We start from the raw sequence: 20000 nt of genomic DNA on the forward strand, positions 1-20000 counted from the left end.
AAAAACAAGCGCCGATTTTTGGATTGATTTGAAAAACGAGCGCCCATTTTCCGATTGATTGGCAAGACTCGCGCTAATTTTTGGATTGGCAAAACGTGCACCGATTTTCAGATTGTTTAGCAAACCAGCGCCGATTTTTGGATTGGCAAAACGAGTGGCAATTTTCGGATTGATTGGCAAGACAAGCACCGATTTTCAGATTGATTGGCAAAACGAGCACTAATTTCTGGATTGATAAAACAAGCGCCGATTTTCGGATTGATTTGAAAAACGAGCGCTGATTATCAGATTGATTGGCAAAACCAGCGCTGATTTTTGGATTGAATGGCAAACAAGTACCGATTTTTAGATTGATTAGCAAACCAGCACAGATTTTTGGATAGATTGGCAAACCAAGTGCCAATTTTCGGATTGATTTGAAAAACGAGCGTGATTTTCAGATTGATTGGCAAAACGAGCGCCAATTTTCGGATTGATCGGCAAAACAAGTGCCGATTTCCGGACTGATTGGCAAAACGAGTGCTTATTTTTGGATTGTTTTGCAAAACAAGCACCGATTTCAGGATTGATTGTCAAAACGAGTGTTGATTTTCGGATTGACAAAAAAAAAGCACGGATTTTCTGATTGATTAGCAAAACGACCGCGGATTTACAGATTGATTTGCAAAACCAGTGCCAATTTTCCGATTAATTTGTAGTTTTCAGCCGGCGCAGATTTTCGGACTGATTGACAAAATGAGTGCTGATTTTCGGATTGATTAGCAAAATGAGTGGCGGTTTTCGGATTGGCAAAACAAGTGGCGATTTTCGGATTGTTTGGCAAAACGAGCTCCGGATTTCGGATTGTTTGTCAAATGCCAAAATCATTTTCCGAAAAAGGCTTCGGGGGCTGAAATTTACAAAAATTATCTGGCAAAAATTAACCGAAAATACGGCCCACTTTTTATGTTGTCCGTCATGGCAATTTTTGGCATCTCTCTTTATGGTAAACGTGTCTACCAAATTTGACGCTGCTAAAGGAAATTTCATAAGTTTGAGGGGAGCAAAATTTTGCATGGATTGTTAGCAGAAGATGTTATGCTAACGTAAAATAAATATAAATTAGCTGACAGATCATGGGAGTACTACTTCAACTTGAGAACCTCTGCCTTAGCGTCATCATCACTGACTTCGACACCCTCCTCACGTCGCCCCTGGCCGACCCACCCAGCAACCCCCTTTGCACTCCTTTTCTGGAAGGTTCCTTTTTAAAAAAAAAACACACACAAAAAAACTAAAAAAGGTACCGTTTAAGATAAATCTATTTATGAAGCACTTACACGTCTACTAAGGGAAAATGGAAATATGTTGAAATGTACAGTGAGTTGTATTTTCTATCCGACACGAATATCGACACCACGTGCGTGCGTGATCGGGTGCATGCACGACAACGACGACGAATCTTACATAAATACCAACGGCTTCTGATTTGAAATACACAGCGTGATCATGATATTAATCTGGATAATAAACATATTTTGTGTGTTTGTGGGGTTGGTGTTTCATTTGCCGGGAAAATTTACTACGTATGACAGTTGATATAATCATGTTGAATGCAATGACAATAAAAAAAATAGCTTTATTTTCAAATGGAACTCCGCTCTTTTGTCCTCTACTTCTGGATTTTTTTTATTCCCTTTTTTATGACACCTTCTTTCTGACTTATTACCCACACACGTCGTTAACCATTAAAACCATTAATGATGAAAACCAAGAGAGGCTGGTTGCCTGTAGACACAGAATTATATAGGTAATTATACTGCATGTTGACATGACTAATTAAAAAAAAATATATTACATTGGATTCTAATGTTCATTTTATACAAACGGTCATCAACTATTTTGAAACGTGTATTTTGTGGAACAAATAAACAAAAATTTACTGTTTTTTTATTCATGAAAAAATGCTCAGGGGAAAAAAAAAAATAAAAAATTCCGTATTTCATTCAATGTGGTTATAGTAACAAACTATGAATCACTGGGTAGTATTATTCAAATGTATTCCAAATGATATGGCATCGTAATTTTCAGACCGTAACTACAAAAATAAAGGGAAAAAATATATTCAACGTAGATCGTCGACAAAGAGGAATATCGTCAAGTGACAAGGATCATCAGTCAATCTGTTTTTAATTTCATAATGTAAAATTACAAATAAAAAAAACTTGAAATATCAATCCCCGATATTAAATGTGCTCATAATCGCTTCGATGAGTGTTTTTCAAACCCTGTAATTTCAGCCAATATTGACATCGTAATCGTGTAGTACTCTTCAACACCGGTAGGGGGAAGCAGAAGCTATTATCACTTCAGGACAAGCCAAGTTTCCGGCGTGACAACAAAACTGGAACGTATCGTGTTGACTTTTCAACATCGTAACGAGCTAAATACTCTGAAAAGCGAATTTCTGTATTTAAAAATGATATTTAATATCATCTTAAAGACCGTCAATATTGGATGAAATTACAGGGTTCGAAAAACACTCGAGTTTTTTATTTGTAATTTTACATTATGAAATTAAAAACAGATTGACTGATGTTCCTCGTCACTTCACAATAATCGTCTTTGTCGACGATCTACATTGAATATATTTTTTTCTTTTTGTTGTTACGGTCTGAAAATTACGATGCCATATCATTTGGAATACATTCGACTTCAAGTCCCGCGAATGAAACTAAATGTCCTTCATTAAAGTCCACAGTCCAAAAATCACAGCCGGCAAAATGAACGGAAAATGATACTTAAAGGGCAACCGACGTCACTTTTTTGTTTTTTAACTGACATCAGAAAAACGTTTTATAGCATCTAAAATACCCAAAACACGCAGTATGATATTTTTAGTCAAATGCAAAACACAAATAAAAATGACTTAGTGTCCAAAATTTGCAAAAAAATTGAGTTGCGAATTGGGCATTTTCAGAAAGTCCCGCCCCCAGTTCATGACGTCACGTCAAGACGTCTTGCATTGCTGGAGAATCAAAAAAAATGGCTTCAGATTCGGAAAATATGCTTTCTTGTTACACATCCAGTTATGAATATGATTCAAACAGTTCTGAAGAGGAAAGCATACATTTGCAATCGATTAAAGAATTTATTCCGTGTAGCGTCCCAGAAAAGAGGCAGAAAAACAGAAAAATGGCGACCGTCTGGTATTGTTAAGAACGGCAGAAAAAAAGCGGAGCTCAAGACAATCACGGTTGTGACACCCGTCACATATAGACTAACTAACTGATAAGAATAAGTAGAAATGAAATAAATAACATTGGATGTTTTTAGGATGTGGATATAACTAGTTCTAACAGTGCGCAATAACGCCACCTACTGCCCTGATGTGTCACTGAGCCAACGTACGACAGGCGCAAATTAAAAAAAACAAAGATATGACGTTTCACTCTTACGGTTCTACGTGGATCAAATTGACTTGAATCTACTTTACGATAATAATAATAATAATAATACATATTTCCTTCCACAAATATGCCAGTATTTATTGATGGTTTCCTGAGAAGCAGTTGGATTGCATTTTCTATCTCATGTCAAGTTTTCCAGCATCATCTGAAATTACGACAACATTTGCTACAGTGTGTTCACTATTACAGAAAGAGAGATGTGGTAATAGATGTGACGCCTTTATATTGAAAGGACCAGACCGGATGTGGGCTAACGACCGCTCGAGCTATGTGTTCAAGAAACTGCTGCTTGCTAGGAACCGACTGAATAATATCTAGCCATATGGCGACACATTTTGTCCAGGGTTTCCATAGCAACACGCACCCACCATTATTTTTGATGACCTTTAACGTCTGACATTTGCCGTTTCCGTGCACGCCTCCCAACCGTCGTTTTGAACGCATCGCAGCCGTCTTATTTTGAAAAGATCTAACTTTATTTTGAAATTCTATGGAAAATCTGTTGTTTTAAGAGCCTGAATGTCAAGCGAATGTCGTGGGAAATTTAGCAGACTTTGCGTTCGTCTTTGTAAAGCTTTTCGTTGTGTAATACTGAGACTCAAAGTAAATCAGTGTGTCCCCCCCCCCCCCAAAAAAAAAAAAAAAAAAATCTGAGGCCACATAAAAAAAAATTGCATCAGAGACGATTTTATTGAAGGTGTCAAACCAAAAGACTTGGATTAGCCATGTAGCCCCTCCAGAGCTCTCTGAAGGGGGTCCGTGGTCCAATACCCGCGGTCCCACCCCAGGAACCATCCTGTAAAGGTTGGCGGTTCGAATCCCTGTTTGACAGTTACCACAGGCGTACGGGGGTCCCTGTTCGCCGGGTCGCTCTCGATATATCTCGAAGCTGCGAAACAAAAAGGGATTACAGTGGGACCTTTGCTTACGAACTTAATTGGCTCCCAGACAGAGTGTGTAAGGTGAAAAGTGTGTATCCCAAAAATTAATTTCCTATAGGAAACCATTAAAATGAGAATAATCCGTTCCCAGGTCCGTATAAAACAATTTTCTACGCCCTAATTTTCTAAGCCTTAAAAGTACACAAAATATGACTTTTTTATGTATCATAAATGTGCTATGGTATTATAATTAAAGAAATAAACTGTACAGTATAATAAAGTCGTTTTATTTACCTTTTTGATGGTCGATGGCTTGACGGAATGGAGTGGCCGGTTTCATCAGCATTAAACACTTGATGAGGAACGTAGCCTTCTTCTTTCACCATCTTGAGGAATGATCCCTTGTAGGTGCTTTCTCTGCCATCATTTTACCTTGTTCTTCATCAATTGTGTTCTGTTTAGCTGGGTTGATAGCTTTTTGCATCAAGTGTACAGATGGGTTATTTGTAGAGCCTGATTGATGGGATATTTTAACCTTGCAGTCTACACTCTTCCTTTTGTAAACCGAAAAGTTCGTAAGCCAAGGGGTTCGTAAACCGAGGTCTCACTGTATTTCCTACGCCGCTTTCAGGACCGCGTCCGGTTTGACTCACCTGAATCGAACGCATCGCTTTTCTCCTCCGCTTGCGAGTCCTTCCCAATCCAAACAAAAACCTTGGGAGGAAATCGCTATACGTTACCAAAAAAAAAAAGGTGACGGAAAATGAGGTGAAATCGTGACTAACCTGCTCCCAAGCATCTAAGAGCATGACGTCATCTGGGGCAAGGTCTTCCTGGGTTAGCTCACCTGAAACTTCCTCCATCTGAAGACAATAAGAGAAGACCAGATGGCAGCAAATGAGGGAAAAAAAAAAGGGGGGGGGGCGCAGATGTGGGTGTGGACTGACCAGGAATGTTCCGGTCTTGTTGGAGCAAGCGAACAGACGGGGAGGATGAGCTTCCATTTGAGCTTCACATCTAGGAGACTCGCAGTAGACCTCCTGACCGCCAAGTGCTTCCCAGAAATCTCCTGTAGACAAAATGTGTCTCCATCTTGGTGGACAGACGGCAGGGGTGTCGGTAGGGAGGCATCTCACCTTCCTCCCCTCCTTCCTCCACCTCAACGGGTTCCTCCTTCAGAAGTTGGGCCAGATGTTGAGCCCCTTTGACCTCGGCGGGTCCGCTACCGCGACCTTTCCACATCCAGCATCCAGAAGGTGACGCCAGCAGGAAGACGTCGCTGGAGTTCAAACTGGAGGAGGATGCCTTCACCTTGTGTGTGTGGGTGGGTGGGGGCAAAGTTTTACAATAATAATACACTTTACAGTCACAGGATATTTTTTTTCTGCGGGCGAGCAGCGGCAGCCACACGCGCCAGCGTTCACTCAACCTGGAAGTAACTCAAATAGACATAAAGCTAGCTAGATAGCTAATAGATAACTAATAAATAGCTAGCGAGAGCTAATATATGGCTAATAGATACCTAGCTAATAGATAGCACTCAACCCGGAAGTAACTAAAATAGACAGACAGCTGCCTAGCTAGCTAGCGAATGGATAGCTAGCTAGATAGCCCGCCAGCTAGCTAGATAGCTAATATCAGGAAGCCATCGCTGGAGTTCAAACTGGAGGAGGATCCCTTCACCTTGTAGGGGGGCAAAGTTTAATAATAATAAGAGCTAATAGATAGCTAGCTAGAGCTAATAGATAGCACTCAACCCGGAAGTAACTCAAATAGACAGAAAGCTGCCTAGCTAGCTAATACATAGCGAATAGATAGCTAAGAGATAGCTAGCTATATAGTTAATAGATAGCAAATACTGTAGCTAGCTTGGTAGCATATAAAACAAACATCTGGACATTCCAAACTGATGCAAGGTTTCTCACAACTTGCAGCTGTCAATCAAAATCAGGCGGGATGTTGAAAAATTGATTGCCCCCCCCGCCCCACACCTCAACAGCTCGGGAGTCCCCGGCGATATTAGCTCGAATCTGGAACAGGCGCAGACATGCCGGTTGCGTTTGTCCCCGCCCCCTGGATGTCCCGCCTTTGTACACCACCATTGGCTGCCCCCCAAACATGCTCATAAAGTGGGCGGGCTCTTTCCCCTGGACGACGCGCACCTGCGGACGAAAACAGGAAGTGGGATGTGTGAAATAATAATCCATTTCATTTCTAAGCGCCTTTTAAAAACTCTGTAGGTCACTTTACAGTCACAGGATAAGTTTTTTTAACCCCGCCTCCAGAAGGGCGTTCCCTCACCTGCACGGCCCCGCCTCCAAGTTCCTCATCCAGCTGAACCGCCAAAACGGCCGAGGCGGCGAGCTCGTCCCGACTTGATTCAGCTCCTTGCCTGGATGATGCGTTCAAAGTGAGTGGGAAAAAACACCGCCCGCCTTTTTTTTTACACATAACTTACCAAATATAGATGATGCTGCCGTCTCGCTCTTGGTGACGGTACCGGTAGAGCACGATGTAACTGTCTCCACCCCAAAACTGACCAATCACAGATGGGTCCACTTCCACTTTGTCCCGCCCCTCCACTCGCCACACCTGCGCATACATTGCAGGACAGACGGACAACCGTCCGTCCACCCAAGCGTCTTCAATGACCCCTCACCTGCTTGTCGCCATCTCCCGCGTCGAACATCCCGTGCTGGGCCGCCATGGCTTCCGATTGGTGGAGAGAAGTGACGTCAAAGGGCACCTGTCAATCAAAGAACAGGCTCCTCCCATCAAAATATTCAGTGACTCTATAGTGTCCTTGAGAGTTTTGAAAGGCACTTATATTTGAAATGTATTAGTGACACCTGTGTTTACGAACCCCTTGGCGTACCAACTTTTCTGTTTACGAACGTTAAATTTATGAAAATGTAACCTTGGCATACAAACTATTTTTCGGGATACACACGGAGCCGCCACAATGAGTGATGTGTCGTTCGCGAACGGGCCCATTCTAACAAGGAAATGGCAGCTGACATTTTCTTGTCCTCTATTCCCCGCCCCCAGTCTTTGGTAAAGCCACGTGATTGGTCAAGAACGCATCAGTGAGGGGAGGTGGTTCAAACATTAAAGATACAGGCAGATGACGGAGAGAGAGAAAATGGATAGAAAACAGTGAAATTTGGACTCATTTCAACTTTATTGATTGTTCAAAGGCAGAGTGTAGACTGCAAGGTTAAAATTCCCATCAATCGGGCTCCACAAATAACCCGCACTAGCCATCAGTTCAATTTGAAATGAAAAGACAAGCAAGGGAACCAGCTATTAATGATGTTTCTAGTGTGTCGGCTTGTATCTGTTGCAATATCACAACTTCCAACTTTAAGCTATCTATTCCATTAAGCCATCAACGGCCATCACAAAGGTCAATAAAACGACTATTATGCAGTAAGGTTTATTTCTTTAATTATAATACCATAGCACATTTATTCTACATCAAATAAGGTATATTTTGTGTAGTTTTAAGGCTTAGAAAATTAGAAAGTAGAACATGTTTTATGGGGACCTGGGAACGGATTATTCTCATTTTAATGGTTTCCTATGGGAAATGAATTTTTGGGATACACACTTTTTGCCATACACACACCATCTGGAAACCAATGAAGTTCGTAAGCCAAGGTATCACTGTACAAGCCATTAACTATTTGAACAGTCGCCCAAATGGAACTGTATAGTGCCTCTGCAATTTTTTGATGATACTAGTGCAGCGTGTTCGACCGGAAACAAATTCCTTGTGTGTTCTACATACTTGGCAATAAAGATGATTATGATTCCCCCCAAAAAACAAATGTTTTAGTTCTTGGAAAGTGCAAACATCTTAGAAAATTAGGAAGTATAAAATTTCTATGGGGACCTGGGAACGGATTATTCTCATTTTAATGGTTTCCTATGGGAAATTATTTTTTGGGATACACACTTTTCGCCTTACACACTGTCTGGGAACCAATGAAGTTCATAAGCCAAGGTATCACTGTATAATGAAATGCATCTCAATGCACCTTCTCAATCCTGGCGATCCGATTGGACGCGTAAGCCGTTCCCATGCCGACAGCGTCACGGGGATGGCGCCAGTTGTCGAAAAATTGCGTGAAGAGCGGCGTCTCCCCGTGTTCTGGAAGAACCTCCACCTGAAGGATCCCATGTTGAGTTCTCCACAAGCAATGACACATCTGTACGTTTGTTTACCTGAGTGTATGTTGGGTAATCCATTTTCTGGATAAACTGCTCGGAAAGTTGAAGAACGGCGCGGCGCTCCTCGGCGTTCGCTTCCTTCCCTGCGTGAACACATACTTGCAAACCAACGTCCGCCATTTTATTTTGATTTTTTATAAGAAATAAACTCGCTGCAACGGCGACCTTTCCACGCATAAATGCAGCCGTTGCTTCCGTTGTCCAGGATGAAACAGTCACTGGAGAGCAAAGCATTTTGGGAAAAGGGACTAAGTTCCCCCACCGTGGTCATATCTAAGTTGCCATCTGCGTTGGATACCTGAGGAGTTCAAAGACAGAGTGTAGAATATATAATACCATAGCACATTTATTATACATAAAATAAGGTATATTTTGTGTAGTTTTAAGGTTTAGAAAATTAGAAAGTAGAAAATTATGTTTTATGGGGACCTGGGAACGGATTATTCTCATTTTAATGGTTTCCTATGGGAAATTATTTTTTGGGATACACACTTTTCGCCTTACACACTCTGTCTGGGAATCAATTAAGTTCGTAAGCCAAGGTATCACCGTACATTTCATTTGTAAGCGCCTTTCAAAACTCAAGGTCACTTTACAGTCACTGGATCAGTTTTTCTGTGAGTGAGCAGCGGCAGCCACACGCGCCAGCGTTCACTCAACCCAGAATAACTCAAGTAAATAAAAAGCTAGCTATTAGACAGCCAACAGATAGCCATCTAGCTAGCTAGCTAGCTAATAGATAGCTAACAGATAGCCAGCTGTATAGCCAGATAACCAGCTAGTTAGCTAATAGATAGCGAACAGATAGCCAGCTAACAGCTAGCCAGCTGGATAGCCAGCTAACCAGACAGCTAGCTAATAAATAGCTAGCTGAATAGATAGCAAAGTACATAGTGCCCCGAATCTCCATCAGTATTCTCATCAAAACATGCTAACTATGTTAAAATGCTACGTGTGGCTAATAAAAAATAAATGTAACACCTTACCCCCCCCCCAGTACACCCTAGTCCTACCTTATAAAGCGTTGCCACATTCCTGTTACGGGCGTCCATCTTAATGTCATCCGGTTGGGCTTCCGGAAGTTCAGGTTTGTCCCCCAGTACCTCAACGCAAAGGTCAGAAGCATTCCAACTTGTCATGCGATCCCCCTTAAGCCCCGCCCCCCCCCCAAAAAATGCTTCTCACCTCCATCATCTTCGGGTGTTCCGAGCCGTCGTCGCAGATCACCAACGAGGCCCGCCCACATCGCTCGTTGTCACGGATCCCCTTGGACACCTGTCACTCAAAAACCACACAAGTCCCGCCCACAATGTTTTGAGGCTTCCTGTCGCGTCATGATGACATCACCAACGACTCACCATGGTGGCCTTCAGTTTCTCAAAGTGGTTACTATGGCAACCGGACCACTGGATGATCTCCTGGTGGGAAGAGGACGTTTGTTTGTTTGTTTGTTTGTTTGTTTGTTTGTCTTTTTAACTCATTCACTGCCTTTCACGAATATATTCGGGAGTTGAAAATATGACGTTTTTTTGTCGGAATTTGTTTTTTTCTTTCAATAAAGCGATGGTCAGACCTCTGGCAATGTTTTTTTCTCTTCCACAAGGGGGCAGCATTTGCATTTTGTCCATCTGCCTCCATTTCAAGCTCGTATAACTCCAGACCCATATAACTTAGGAATTAACTATCTAGGTGGCGAGATATCTAGCTAGCTATCCATTGGGTATCTATTAGCTATCTACTAGCTGGCTAGCTAGCTTTCTATCCATTTACTTCCGGGTTGAGTGAACGCTAGCGCATGTGGCAGCCGCTGCTCACCTACAGAAAAACTTATCCTGTGACTATAACTTGGGAATTAACTGTAGGTGGCGAGGTATCACGCTAGCTATCTGTTGGTTATCTATTAGCTATCTACTAGCTAGCTAGCTTTCTATTAGCTATCTAGGAGGTGAGCTATCTACCTAGTTATCCGTTGGCTATCTATTATCAGTTTTTCTGTGGGTGAGCAGTGGCAGCCACACACGCCAGCGTTCACTCAACCCACTCATAGAAAGCTAACGAGCCAGCTAATAACAACAACAATAATAATAACAATAATAATAATATGATGCTGTGCCTTATACGGCGTTCGGTGCGCCTTATATTTTGTACAGCTGGCCCCATTTCAAGCTCATATAACTCCAGACCCATATCATTTAGGAATTAACTCTTTTTTTCCCTGATGAAAGAAGATAATCTAAGGTTTCTAACGCTGTATAGAATTTTTATGTAGTCCTAAAACTAAATATTGTGCGGGTCCTGAAATTTGAGTGACAATGACAAAAACCCTGGCAGTGAATGAGTTAAACCGAGCCAACGTCCTTCTCACCTTGCCCAGGTCGAGTATGAACGTATCCCCACGGTTAAAACTCTCCCAACTGAAAGGGACTTCGGTCGCCCTGATCACGTGTCGCCCTTTGACCTTTAACAGTCTCCTGACATCCGTATCGTTCGTCTCCACGTGTTGGAATCCCGAGGCCACGCCCCCTGCCTGTGATACCAAAACGTTTACCGGGATATGTCGTTGATTGACGCGGTAACCGTGTGCGATCCACTTACCAAATACTTCAGTCCCGATTTGAAGTACCCCACAAACGTGGTGGATTCATGACCCTGGACTTCACGGTACTGGACTGGCTCACCTTGCAGGAAGTCATCCATCTGGACCGTTAAGATGGCCGCCGCGCCAGCTTCATCCTGGGAACATTCCCTGCCTGTCCGGCAAGGAACGCAAAACCATTATCAGATCCCTATTGCTAGTCAGCCATCACCTTGATGACGTCACCTTGCCAGTAGTGGAGTCGGTACTGCAGGGGGTGGTCTTGGTACTGGACGGTGTTGAGAACCAGGTACGCATCGCCGGAGTAGAAGGAGCCGTGAAGAGACTCTGGAACAGGAACTGGTTCCATGCGCTCCACCCTCCATACTTGGAGACCCGCTTGAAGACCTGCTAGCTCGAACTCGGGGTGGGATGCCATTGTGGTACCTGCAAAAAAAAAAAAAAAAAAGCCACCATGTTGCATCTGATAAGACGCTAGCGATGGCCTCTGGCAATGTTTCCACAAGGGGGCAGCATTTCACTTTATTCCAGCTTCACCTGTTGTTAAAGCGCTATATAAACCAATATGTAGTGTGTATGTATTGTAGCTATCCAGCTGTCTGTCTAGCTAGCTGGCTGGCTACCAGCAGAAGGAAAAAAAAAATCATCAACCTATCTATTAGCTAGCTTCCTATCTGGCAATCTATTTGCTATCCATTTGCCATCCATTTTCCTAGGTAGAGAGCTATCTAGCTAGCTGTTGGCTATCTTTTAGCAAGCTTGCTATCTATGACCTTGCTATCTATGAGCATGTGAGCTAACTTTCTATCTGTTTGAGTTACTGCCGGGTTGAGTGAACGCTGGCGCGTGTGGCTGCCGCTGCTCACCCACGGAAAAACTGATCCTGTGACCGTAAAGTGACCTTGAGAGTTTTGAAAGGCGGTTTAAAAATTAAATATATTATTATTATTAGACACTGTATATTGTATTTTTTACACTTGCCCTCATTTCAAGCTCATATAACTCCAGACCCATATCATTTAGGAATTAACGTTTTTTCTCACAAAAGAAGAGCGTCTCAGGTTTCTAAAACTCAATATTCTGTGGGTCCTGGAATTCAAGTGACAATGACAAAAACCCTGGCACTGTAGTGGACACTTTCTTTGCACATGTCTGGCAGTGAATGAGTTAATCAACGTGGTCATGTACCGGGGCGTGAAACATGATCAATCTTCATAGAATGAAACCTGATCTGATAATGTGACAGAGGGACAATGAACGCGACCACACCTCTCACAGAAACATACAATAGGTAAAATTCACACAGACGCGCTCAAGGTCACTTTACAGTCACAGGATCAGCTTTTTCTGTGGGTGAGCAGCGGCAGCCACACCCGCCAGCGTTCATTCAACCCGAAAGTAACTCAAACAGATAGAAAGCTAGTTCACAGGTAGCTAATAGCGAGCTAGATAGATAGATAGCCAGATAGATAGCAAATAGAGAGCCAGCTCGATAGCTAATAGCTAGACAGATAGCCAGCCAACCAGATAGCCGCTAGCTAGCTCGACAGTTAGCCAACGAGACAGCAAATAGAGAGCCAGCTAGCTAGCAGCTAGATAGCTAAATTTAAAGCACGTAAAATGCAACAAGTTTCAGCCCATTGAGTCACATTGCACACCACATTCATGCTTTTTTTTTCGAAATTAGTAGCAATTGCAACCCCCCCCCCTCCTCAACCCCGTTGCCTTCCTCGTTTGCACGCCCCTTGCATTCAAACACTAATAAAACAACTACACGCACAAAAACCATGAAGATAATTCAAGATTGAGACCAACTCTGGCCTGGAAACTTACGTACAGGATGTTCCTTAGCTCAAACCTTGGAAGTGAAGACGACGGCTGACCCACTACCATTTAAATTGTTGGGGGTGTGGCCACGAGTGAGCCATGCAGTGAATATTCACGCGCACCTGCAGCGGATTGATGACGTCATACATTAGTCACAGACTTTATTTATAGTATTCTATTTGTGATTGTATTTTATTTATTATAGTACCGATGCTTGTATATGACTGTAAAGTGTCCTTGAGAGCTTTAAAAGGCGCTTAAAAATTAATGTATTATGATTAATATTATTACTTCTCCACCACAACACTTGAAACATCCGTCTTTCACAGTAAAAGTATATTTTTAACTCATGTTGTATTTCCGGTGACTTTTCACGTTTAAGTCGACGGCGAATTTACGATTTGACTCGACGAGCAAAATCCACTTCCGGGTTGAGTGAACGCTGGTTCACCCACAGAAAAACTTATCATGTCACTGTAAATTGTCCTTGAGAGTTTTGAAAGGCGCTTGTAAATACAATGTATTATTATTATGGACTGCAACTGCTGTGAAATATCGGCTGAACTCTGGTTGCCACAAAAATAATCTAACTAATAATAATAAAATAAAATCAATCATCCATATACATATAGTAATCCTCCATTTTGTACAACTAAAGCTATGACACAGCTAGCTAGCTAGCGTTTAGAAATGAAGGGGTGCCCATTTCAAGGTAAGATCAGGGCATTGTCATCAAATGGTGAGTAGATTTACTTTATTTGAATGTTAATGTGGCCGTTTTAAATTTGAGTTAGTGGCGTACATTTCCGGGTTGAGTGAACGCTGGCGCGTCTGGCTTCCGCTGCTCACCCGCAGGAAAAAAAAATGTTCTTATAATGTGCCTGGAAAGTTCCATTGAGAGTTTTGAAAGGCGCTTGTAAATAAAATGTATTATTACAAATGACAGACGTTTGTTTTGAAAGAGACCAAGACGGATGTACAAAGGCGCCGGTTAACGCAGGGACGAGGTGAAGGTCATAGCATCTCAGCTCAGAGTCCGAACAGCCGTCGCGTTGCGTGACGACGACAAGGAGGAGGAGGAAGAGGAGGAGGAGCAGAATCAGTACGAAGCCAGCCAGGCACGCAGGAGGCGTCCGGACGACAAGATGGGCAACCGCGGCATGGAAGACTTGATCCCGCTGGTCAACCGGCTCCAGGATGCGTTCGCGGCCATCGGCCAGAACGCCAGTTTGGATCTCCCTCAAATCGCCGTGGTGGGCGGCCAGAGCGCCGGCAAGAGTTCGGTTCTGGAGAATTTTGTGGGCAAGTAAGTCCATCTTTTATGCCGCAGAGCCCAATCGAACCGCTCTGGGCTGCTGGATGCGCAAAAAGGGCATTCCGTCTGCCTCAAAACACACGTCTGCCATCAAACAGAATGATAATTCGCAACGGTTATATCGTGACAGGAGACTCCGATTCGTTCATTTTCATCGATTATATCTTTGGATTCGATGGATTCTAGAAAATATATTTCATTTTTATGACTCTTGATTGAGATGGGGTGTTTACGATTTTTTGATGCCTTTGAACTGGCGCTCTCTGTCAAAAATCTCCGTTGCCCCAATTAAGCATTAAGCCCATTCAAAATACCGTATTTGTAATTCTAATCTATATACTTACGTACATATTTCACCCCCCATGTACTGTACACTGGTCAAGCCCCCCATTTAGCCCCGAGGAAGAAAAAACCCAAATGATGGACCATTCCCTGATTGTTCATGAAATCAATCATGAACGATATCATGTCATTTGTTCGAGGTGTTGCATTTGACATGAACATACTTCACATGTAATATGATCGTGATCCTTCTCATGATGTTACTGTACTGCATGGATGTATGTACTACGTTTCCCACCAGAGATTTCCTCCCGCGCGGGTCTGGTATTGTTACACGGCGCCCCCTAGTGTTGCAACTCATCAACTGCCCAACAGGTGAGAGGTTGTTTTTTTCCTACCGCATTTGAAGCGACGCGGTCAGGTTTATATATTTATTCGATTTTTAAATTTTATTTGATTATTTGTTTTTTTTTTTAATTATAATGAACAAGAGTTGTAATGTGAATATGAATTTTTATGGAGATTAGTCAGATCAAAAATTTTGCCGCGTTGAGGTTTTGCTATACTCGAGAAGAAGCTAACAAGCTAACAGCACTTCCGGTATCGTTCGCGTCTCGATTTTCGTGTGCTATGATTCTTGTCAGAGAGGAAAAAAAATGTTTTCAAATTCTTCTAATAACGCCGACGACGTTGTTATTTTCGCCAGAATATGCCGAATTCCTGCATTGCAAAGGAAAAAAGTTCACCGACTTCGACGAAGTTCGTCAGGAAATCGAAGCGGAAACGGATCGAGTGACGGGACAAAACAAAGGAATCAGTCCGGTTCCCATCAACCTGCGAGTTTTCTCCCCCAACGGTAACCCCCCACACCCAGCACACACATATATTCTAGTGGGGAGCTGTAGCTAATGGTTGTATTTGTGTTTATAGTTAAAATATACCGTACAGTAATCCCTCGCTTATAGCGGTCAAAGCGGACCTTGGTTTACGAACTTAATTGGTTCCCAGACAGAGTGTGTAAAGCGAAAAGTGTGTACCCCAAAATTTCATTTCCCATAGGAAACCATTAAAATGAGAATAATCTGTTCCCAGGGCCCCATAAAACGTAATTTTCTAAGCCTTAAAACTCCTCAAAATATACATTATTTTATGTATAACAAATGTGCTATGGTATTGTAATTAAAGAAATAAACTGTAATAATAAAGTCGTTTTATTTACCTTTGTGATGGTCTTTGATGGTTTGATGGAATGGAGTGGCCGGTTTCATCAGCATTAAACACTTGTTGAGGAACGTCGCCGCCTTCTTCTTTCACCATCTTGTGGAATGATTCCTTGGAGGTGCTTTCTCTGTGATAATTTTATCTAGTTCCTCATCAGTTGTGTTCTGCTTAGCTGGGTTGATAGCTTTTTGCATCAAGTGTACAGATGGTTTGTGCAGATTATTGGTGGAGCCTGATTGATGGGATATTTTAACCTTACAGTCTGCACTCTGCCTTGGAACTATCAAAGTTGAAACAAGTCCAAATGTCACTATTTTCTATTATTATAATATACAGAAAAATATTTACAGATACACTACTGTATAAGTTACATTTGCATTAAGGGTTAAGCTAGCTATTAGGTAGTTAACAGATAGCTGGCTAGATAGCTAGCTAGATAGCGAGCTAGATAGCTAGCTAATAGATAGCTACCTTGATAGATAGCTAATATATAGCTAGCTAGATAACCAGCCAGTTAGTTAGATAGCTAATAGACAACAAATAGCTATCTAGATATCCAGCTAGTTAGATAGGTAATAGACAAAAAATAGCTAGCTAGTTTTGTGTTGTGTCCTATTATTTGTTATATTGGGCTTTTTTTTGTTTTGGCACTTCAAGATGGCGCCGCGAGAGTGTATTTTGTTTTTCAACTTCTTCTTTGACTTTCATCACTTTGCTGCTTTGAAATGTCAATTTCTCCGTGACAACGCGGTTTGTCCCGACTTACTTACTTTTGTGTATTTATTAAACCAGTTGACACGTTATTGTGCATGTTTGTGTCACGCTCAGTGCTAAACCTGACGCTGGTAGACCTTCCCGGGATGACCAAGGTCCCCGTGGGTGACCAACCGGCGGACATTGAGCAACAGATCCGAGACATGCTCATGCAATTCGTCACCAAGGACAACTGCCTCCTATTGGCCGTTTCTCCCGCCAATTCCGACCTGGCTAACTCTGACGCGCTGAAGGTGGCCAAGGAGGTGGACCCCCAAGGTGACCCAAAAAAAGCCTGCGTGATCCTCTTCTTATAAAAATAATACTAATACATTTCATTTCTAAGCACTTTTCAAAACTCTCAAGGTCACTTTACAGTCACAGGATAAGTTTTTCTGTGGGTGAGCAGCGGCAGCAACACGCGCCAGCGTTCACTCACTCCGGAAGTTACTCAAATAGATCGAAAGCTCGCTAGCTTGCTAGCTAATAGATAGAAAGTTAGCCAGCTATATAGCTAATAGCTAATATAATAATAATAATAATAATAATAATAATGAGCTATCTATTTGCTAGCTATAGCTATCTATTTGCTAGCTATGAGCTCTCTATTCGCTAGCTATGAGCTGCCTATTCCCAAGATATTAGCTATCTATTCGCTAGCTAATGGCTATCCATTTGCTGGCTAATGGCTATCTATTCGCTGGCTGATGGCTATCTATTCGCTAGCTAATAGTTATCTATTCGCTGGCTAATGGTTATGTATTTGCTGGCTAATAGCTATCTATTCGCTAGCTAATAGCTATCTATTCGCTATCTATTAGCTATCTATTTGCTAGCTATTAGCTATTTATTTTCTAGCTAGCTAGCTTGCTATATGAGTTTATTCTGGGTTGAGTAAACGCTGGCGCGTTATACAGATAGATAGCCTGCTAGCCAGCCAACTCGATAGCTAGCTAGCCACCTAATAAATAGCAAATAGATAGTAAATAGCTAGCCAGCTTTTTGTCCTTTTCATCCAAACGTCAAGTAGACTCTTGGAAATCCAGATGCAAACAAGGAGTTGATTGCTCCGCGGCTACGCTAGCAACTGTCATTCAGAAACGGTGCTCAAGACTGTTGAGTGGACTTCAAAGGCGTGTTCTAATTCCACACGAGCCAACGTTTGCTTTCTCGGTGTGCCCTCACAGGCCTCCGAACCATCGGCGTGATCACCAAACTCGACCTGATGGATGAAGGAACCGACGCCAGAGACATCTTGGAGAACAAACTGCTGCCTCTCCGTAGAGGTACGACAACCGTCTGGGCTCCTATTTGGTTCCTCACTAGACGTTGTGGCGTTGAGGACTTTCCCGAGCTCTTTTTCCAGGTTACATCGGCGTGGTGAACCGCAGTCAGAAAGACATCGACGGCCGCAAAGACATCACGGCGGCGTTGCAGGCCGAGAAGAAGTTCTTCCTGTCCCACGCGTCCTACCGACACCTGGCTGAGCGCATGGGAACCGCCTACCTGCAGAAGGTTCTCAACCAGGTTTGTGCGTACCCCTCCCCCGTATCGCCTTCTTCTGTCTGGGCCGCAGCCTAGCGCCATTGACACATTTTGACAGCCACGATTAGCGCATATTGCTACATGATCTGTGCCACATATGCCCATCTCAGTACGATGGGGGACCGAGCTTTCAGCCACTCTTCCTCCCAACATTCGTAACATGGAGCTTTATCTCTTGTTTCTATTTAGAATTGTATTTTATTTATTATTGTATCTATGCTTGTCTGTGACTATAAAGTGTCCTTGATAGCATTTTATTTGCTAGCTATTAGCTATGTAGTTGTCTCGCTAGCTATTTATCTCGCTCTCTATGAGATATCTGGGTGGCTAGCAAGCTAGATATTACAGTGAGACCTCAACTTACAAACACCTCAACTTACAAACTTTTTGTCTTACAAACGCCAAATTTATGAAAATTAAACCTTATAATAAGCATTGTTTTCATAATACACACCCACCACGGCTGGCGGAGTGATCTTCGGCGGAAGAACACGACCGAACAGCACCAGGGGTTAAGTTAGCAACAGTCCTTATGGAAGGTGACTCTCCTTCCATAAGCCATCAACGACCATCAAAAAGCTCAATAAAACTTAATTTTACAGCACGGTTTATTTCTTTAATTACAGTCCTCTCTTTCCAAACAGCAATTCCCTTTGACCTTCGACCTCCAAGGCCAAGTGACTTTATGATACAATGCAGTGTATTTCTTTCATTACAATACAATAGCACATTTATTATACATACAATAAGGTATGTTGTGTGTAGTTTTAAGGCTGATTTAGTTGAAAAGTATATTTTATGGAAACCCGGGAACGGATTATTCCCATTTTAATGGTTTACTATTGGAATTATTTTTTTGAGATACACACTTTTCGTCTTACACACTCTGTCTGGGAACCAATTAAGTTCGTAAGTTGAGGTCTCACTGTATCTCTCTATTAGCTGGCTAGTTAGCTTTCTATGAGTGAGTTGAGTGAACGCTGGCGCGTGTGGCTGCCGCTGCTCACCCACAGAAAAACTTATCCTGTGACTGTAAAGTGACATGTATTATTATTATAAAAGAATCTCTCAAATGCATCCCTGTTGACGTTCTGCTTTTGGGCCGTGTCTCCGCAGCAACTAACCAATCACATCCGAGACACGCTGCCCGCCTTACGCAGCAAACTCCAGAAGCAACTTCTGGACATCGAGAAGGAAGTGACCGAGTACAAGAACTTCAATCCGGACGATCCTTCTCGGAAAACCAAAGCCTTGCTCCAGTCAGTGCACCCGCACGATCACTCGGGAAGATCCGCCAATGAAAGATGGATTTTATGTGGGTGCGTTTTTGATTCAGGATGGTGCAGCAGTTCGCGGTGGACTTTGAGAAGCGGATCGAAGGTTGCGGCGATCAGGTCGACACCAGCGAACTCTCGGGAGGAGCCAAGATCAACCGCATCTTTCACGAGCGCTTCCCATTTGAGCTTGTCAAAGTAAAAGCACAGATGATCGCGCGTCAAATACAGTGATACCTCGGTTTACGAACCCCTTGGCTTACGAACTTTCCCGTTTACAAACGTTAAATGTATGAACATTTTACCTTGGCATACGAACTATTTTTCGGGATACACACGGAGCTGCCACAATGAGTGAGTAAACCCGTTCTCCTAACAAGAAAATGGCAGCCACTTGTTTTAGTCCTCTATTCCCCGCCCCCAGTCATCGGTTAAAGCCACGTGATTGGTCAAGAACGCAGCAGTGAGGGGAGGTGGTTTAAACATTAAAGAGACAGGCAGACGACAGAGAGAGAGAGTGACAAAATGGATAGAAAACAGTGACATTTGGACTCGTTGCAACTTTGATCGTTCAAAGGCAGAGTGTAGACTGCAAGGTTAAAATTCCCATCAATCAGGCTCCAC

The 20000-nt window shown here is 42.7% G+C and overlaps 3 protein-coding genes across 8 annotated transcripts in view; 2 read left to right on the forward strand and 1 right to left on the reverse strand.

Moving 5' to 3' along the window:
• prdm8b (PR domain containing 8b) overlaps positions 1-1615 on the forward strand; it is a 7570-nt gene extending 5955 nt beyond the window's left edge. The window contains exon 4 of the mRNA XM_088993487.1: positions 1-1615. This exon is cut by the window's left edge and continues 1470 nt beyond it. The gene's annotated coding sequence lies outside the window, so the exon portion shown is untranslated.
• A 2505-nt stretch (positions 1616-4120) lies between these two features.
• On the reverse strand, positions 4121-13106 carry LOC148898685 (gelsolin-like). Of its 6 annotated transcripts, none has more exons than XM_088993493.1 (19): positions 12997-13106; positions 11385-11585; positions 11159-11313; positions 10929-11090; positions 9922-9981; positions 9749-9838; positions 9577-9666; positions 8729-8861; positions 8558-8646; positions 8371-8499; positions 6990-7076; positions 6789-6922; positions 6632-6722; positions 6322-6492; positions 5467-5641; positions 5278-5399; positions 5116-5193; positions 4984-5044; positions 4121-4338 (listed from the first exon to the last, which is right to left on the reverse strand). In XM_088993493.1, exons 2-19 carry the CDS (start codon positions 11575-11577, stop codon positions 4169-4171), a joined length of 2190 nt encoding a protein of 729 aa, XP_088849619.1. In that variant the 5' UTR covers positions 11578-11585; positions 12997-13106; the 3' UTR covers positions 4121-4168. The 6 variants fall into 6 exon arrangements, with proteins under 6 accessions (XP_088849619.1, XP_088849620.1, XP_088849615.1 ...); XM_088993494.1 differs by having other exon boundaries at positions 12993-13015; XM_088993489.1 differs by lacking the exons at positions 4121-4338; positions 12997-13106 and adding an exon at positions 4395-4843.
• Positions 13107-13439: 333 nt separating this feature from the next.
• The window catches only part of LOC148898686 (dynamin-1-like), a 15571-nt gene continuing 9010 nt past the window's right edge, over positions 13440-20000 (forward strand). Inside the window, exons 1-8 of the mRNA XM_088993488.1 lie at positions 13440-14292; positions 14885-14958; positions 15290-15439; positions 16633-16836; positions 17745-17843; positions 17924-18084; positions 19219-19361; positions 19439-19574. Coding sequence (XP_088849614.1) covers positions 14132-14292; positions 14885-14958; positions 15290-15439; positions 16633-16836; positions 17745-17843; positions 17924-18084; positions 19219-19361; positions 19439-19574 — 1128 coding nt within the window. The 5' untranslated portion in view covers positions 13440-14131. The remainder of the gene's footprint in view (positions 14293-14884; positions 14959-15289; positions 15440-16632; positions 16837-17744; positions 17844-17923; positions 18085-19218; positions 19362-19438; positions 19575-20000) is intronic.

Source organism: Hippocampus bargibanti, linkage group LG04 (genome assembly GCF_051943395.1).
Source record: "Hippocampus bargibanti isolate YZ-2025 linkage group LG04, ASM5194339v1, whole genome shotgun sequence".
Taxonomy (NCBI): Eukaryota; Metazoa; Chordata; class Actinopteri; order Syngnathiformes; family Syngnathidae; genus Hippocampus; species Hippocampus bargibanti.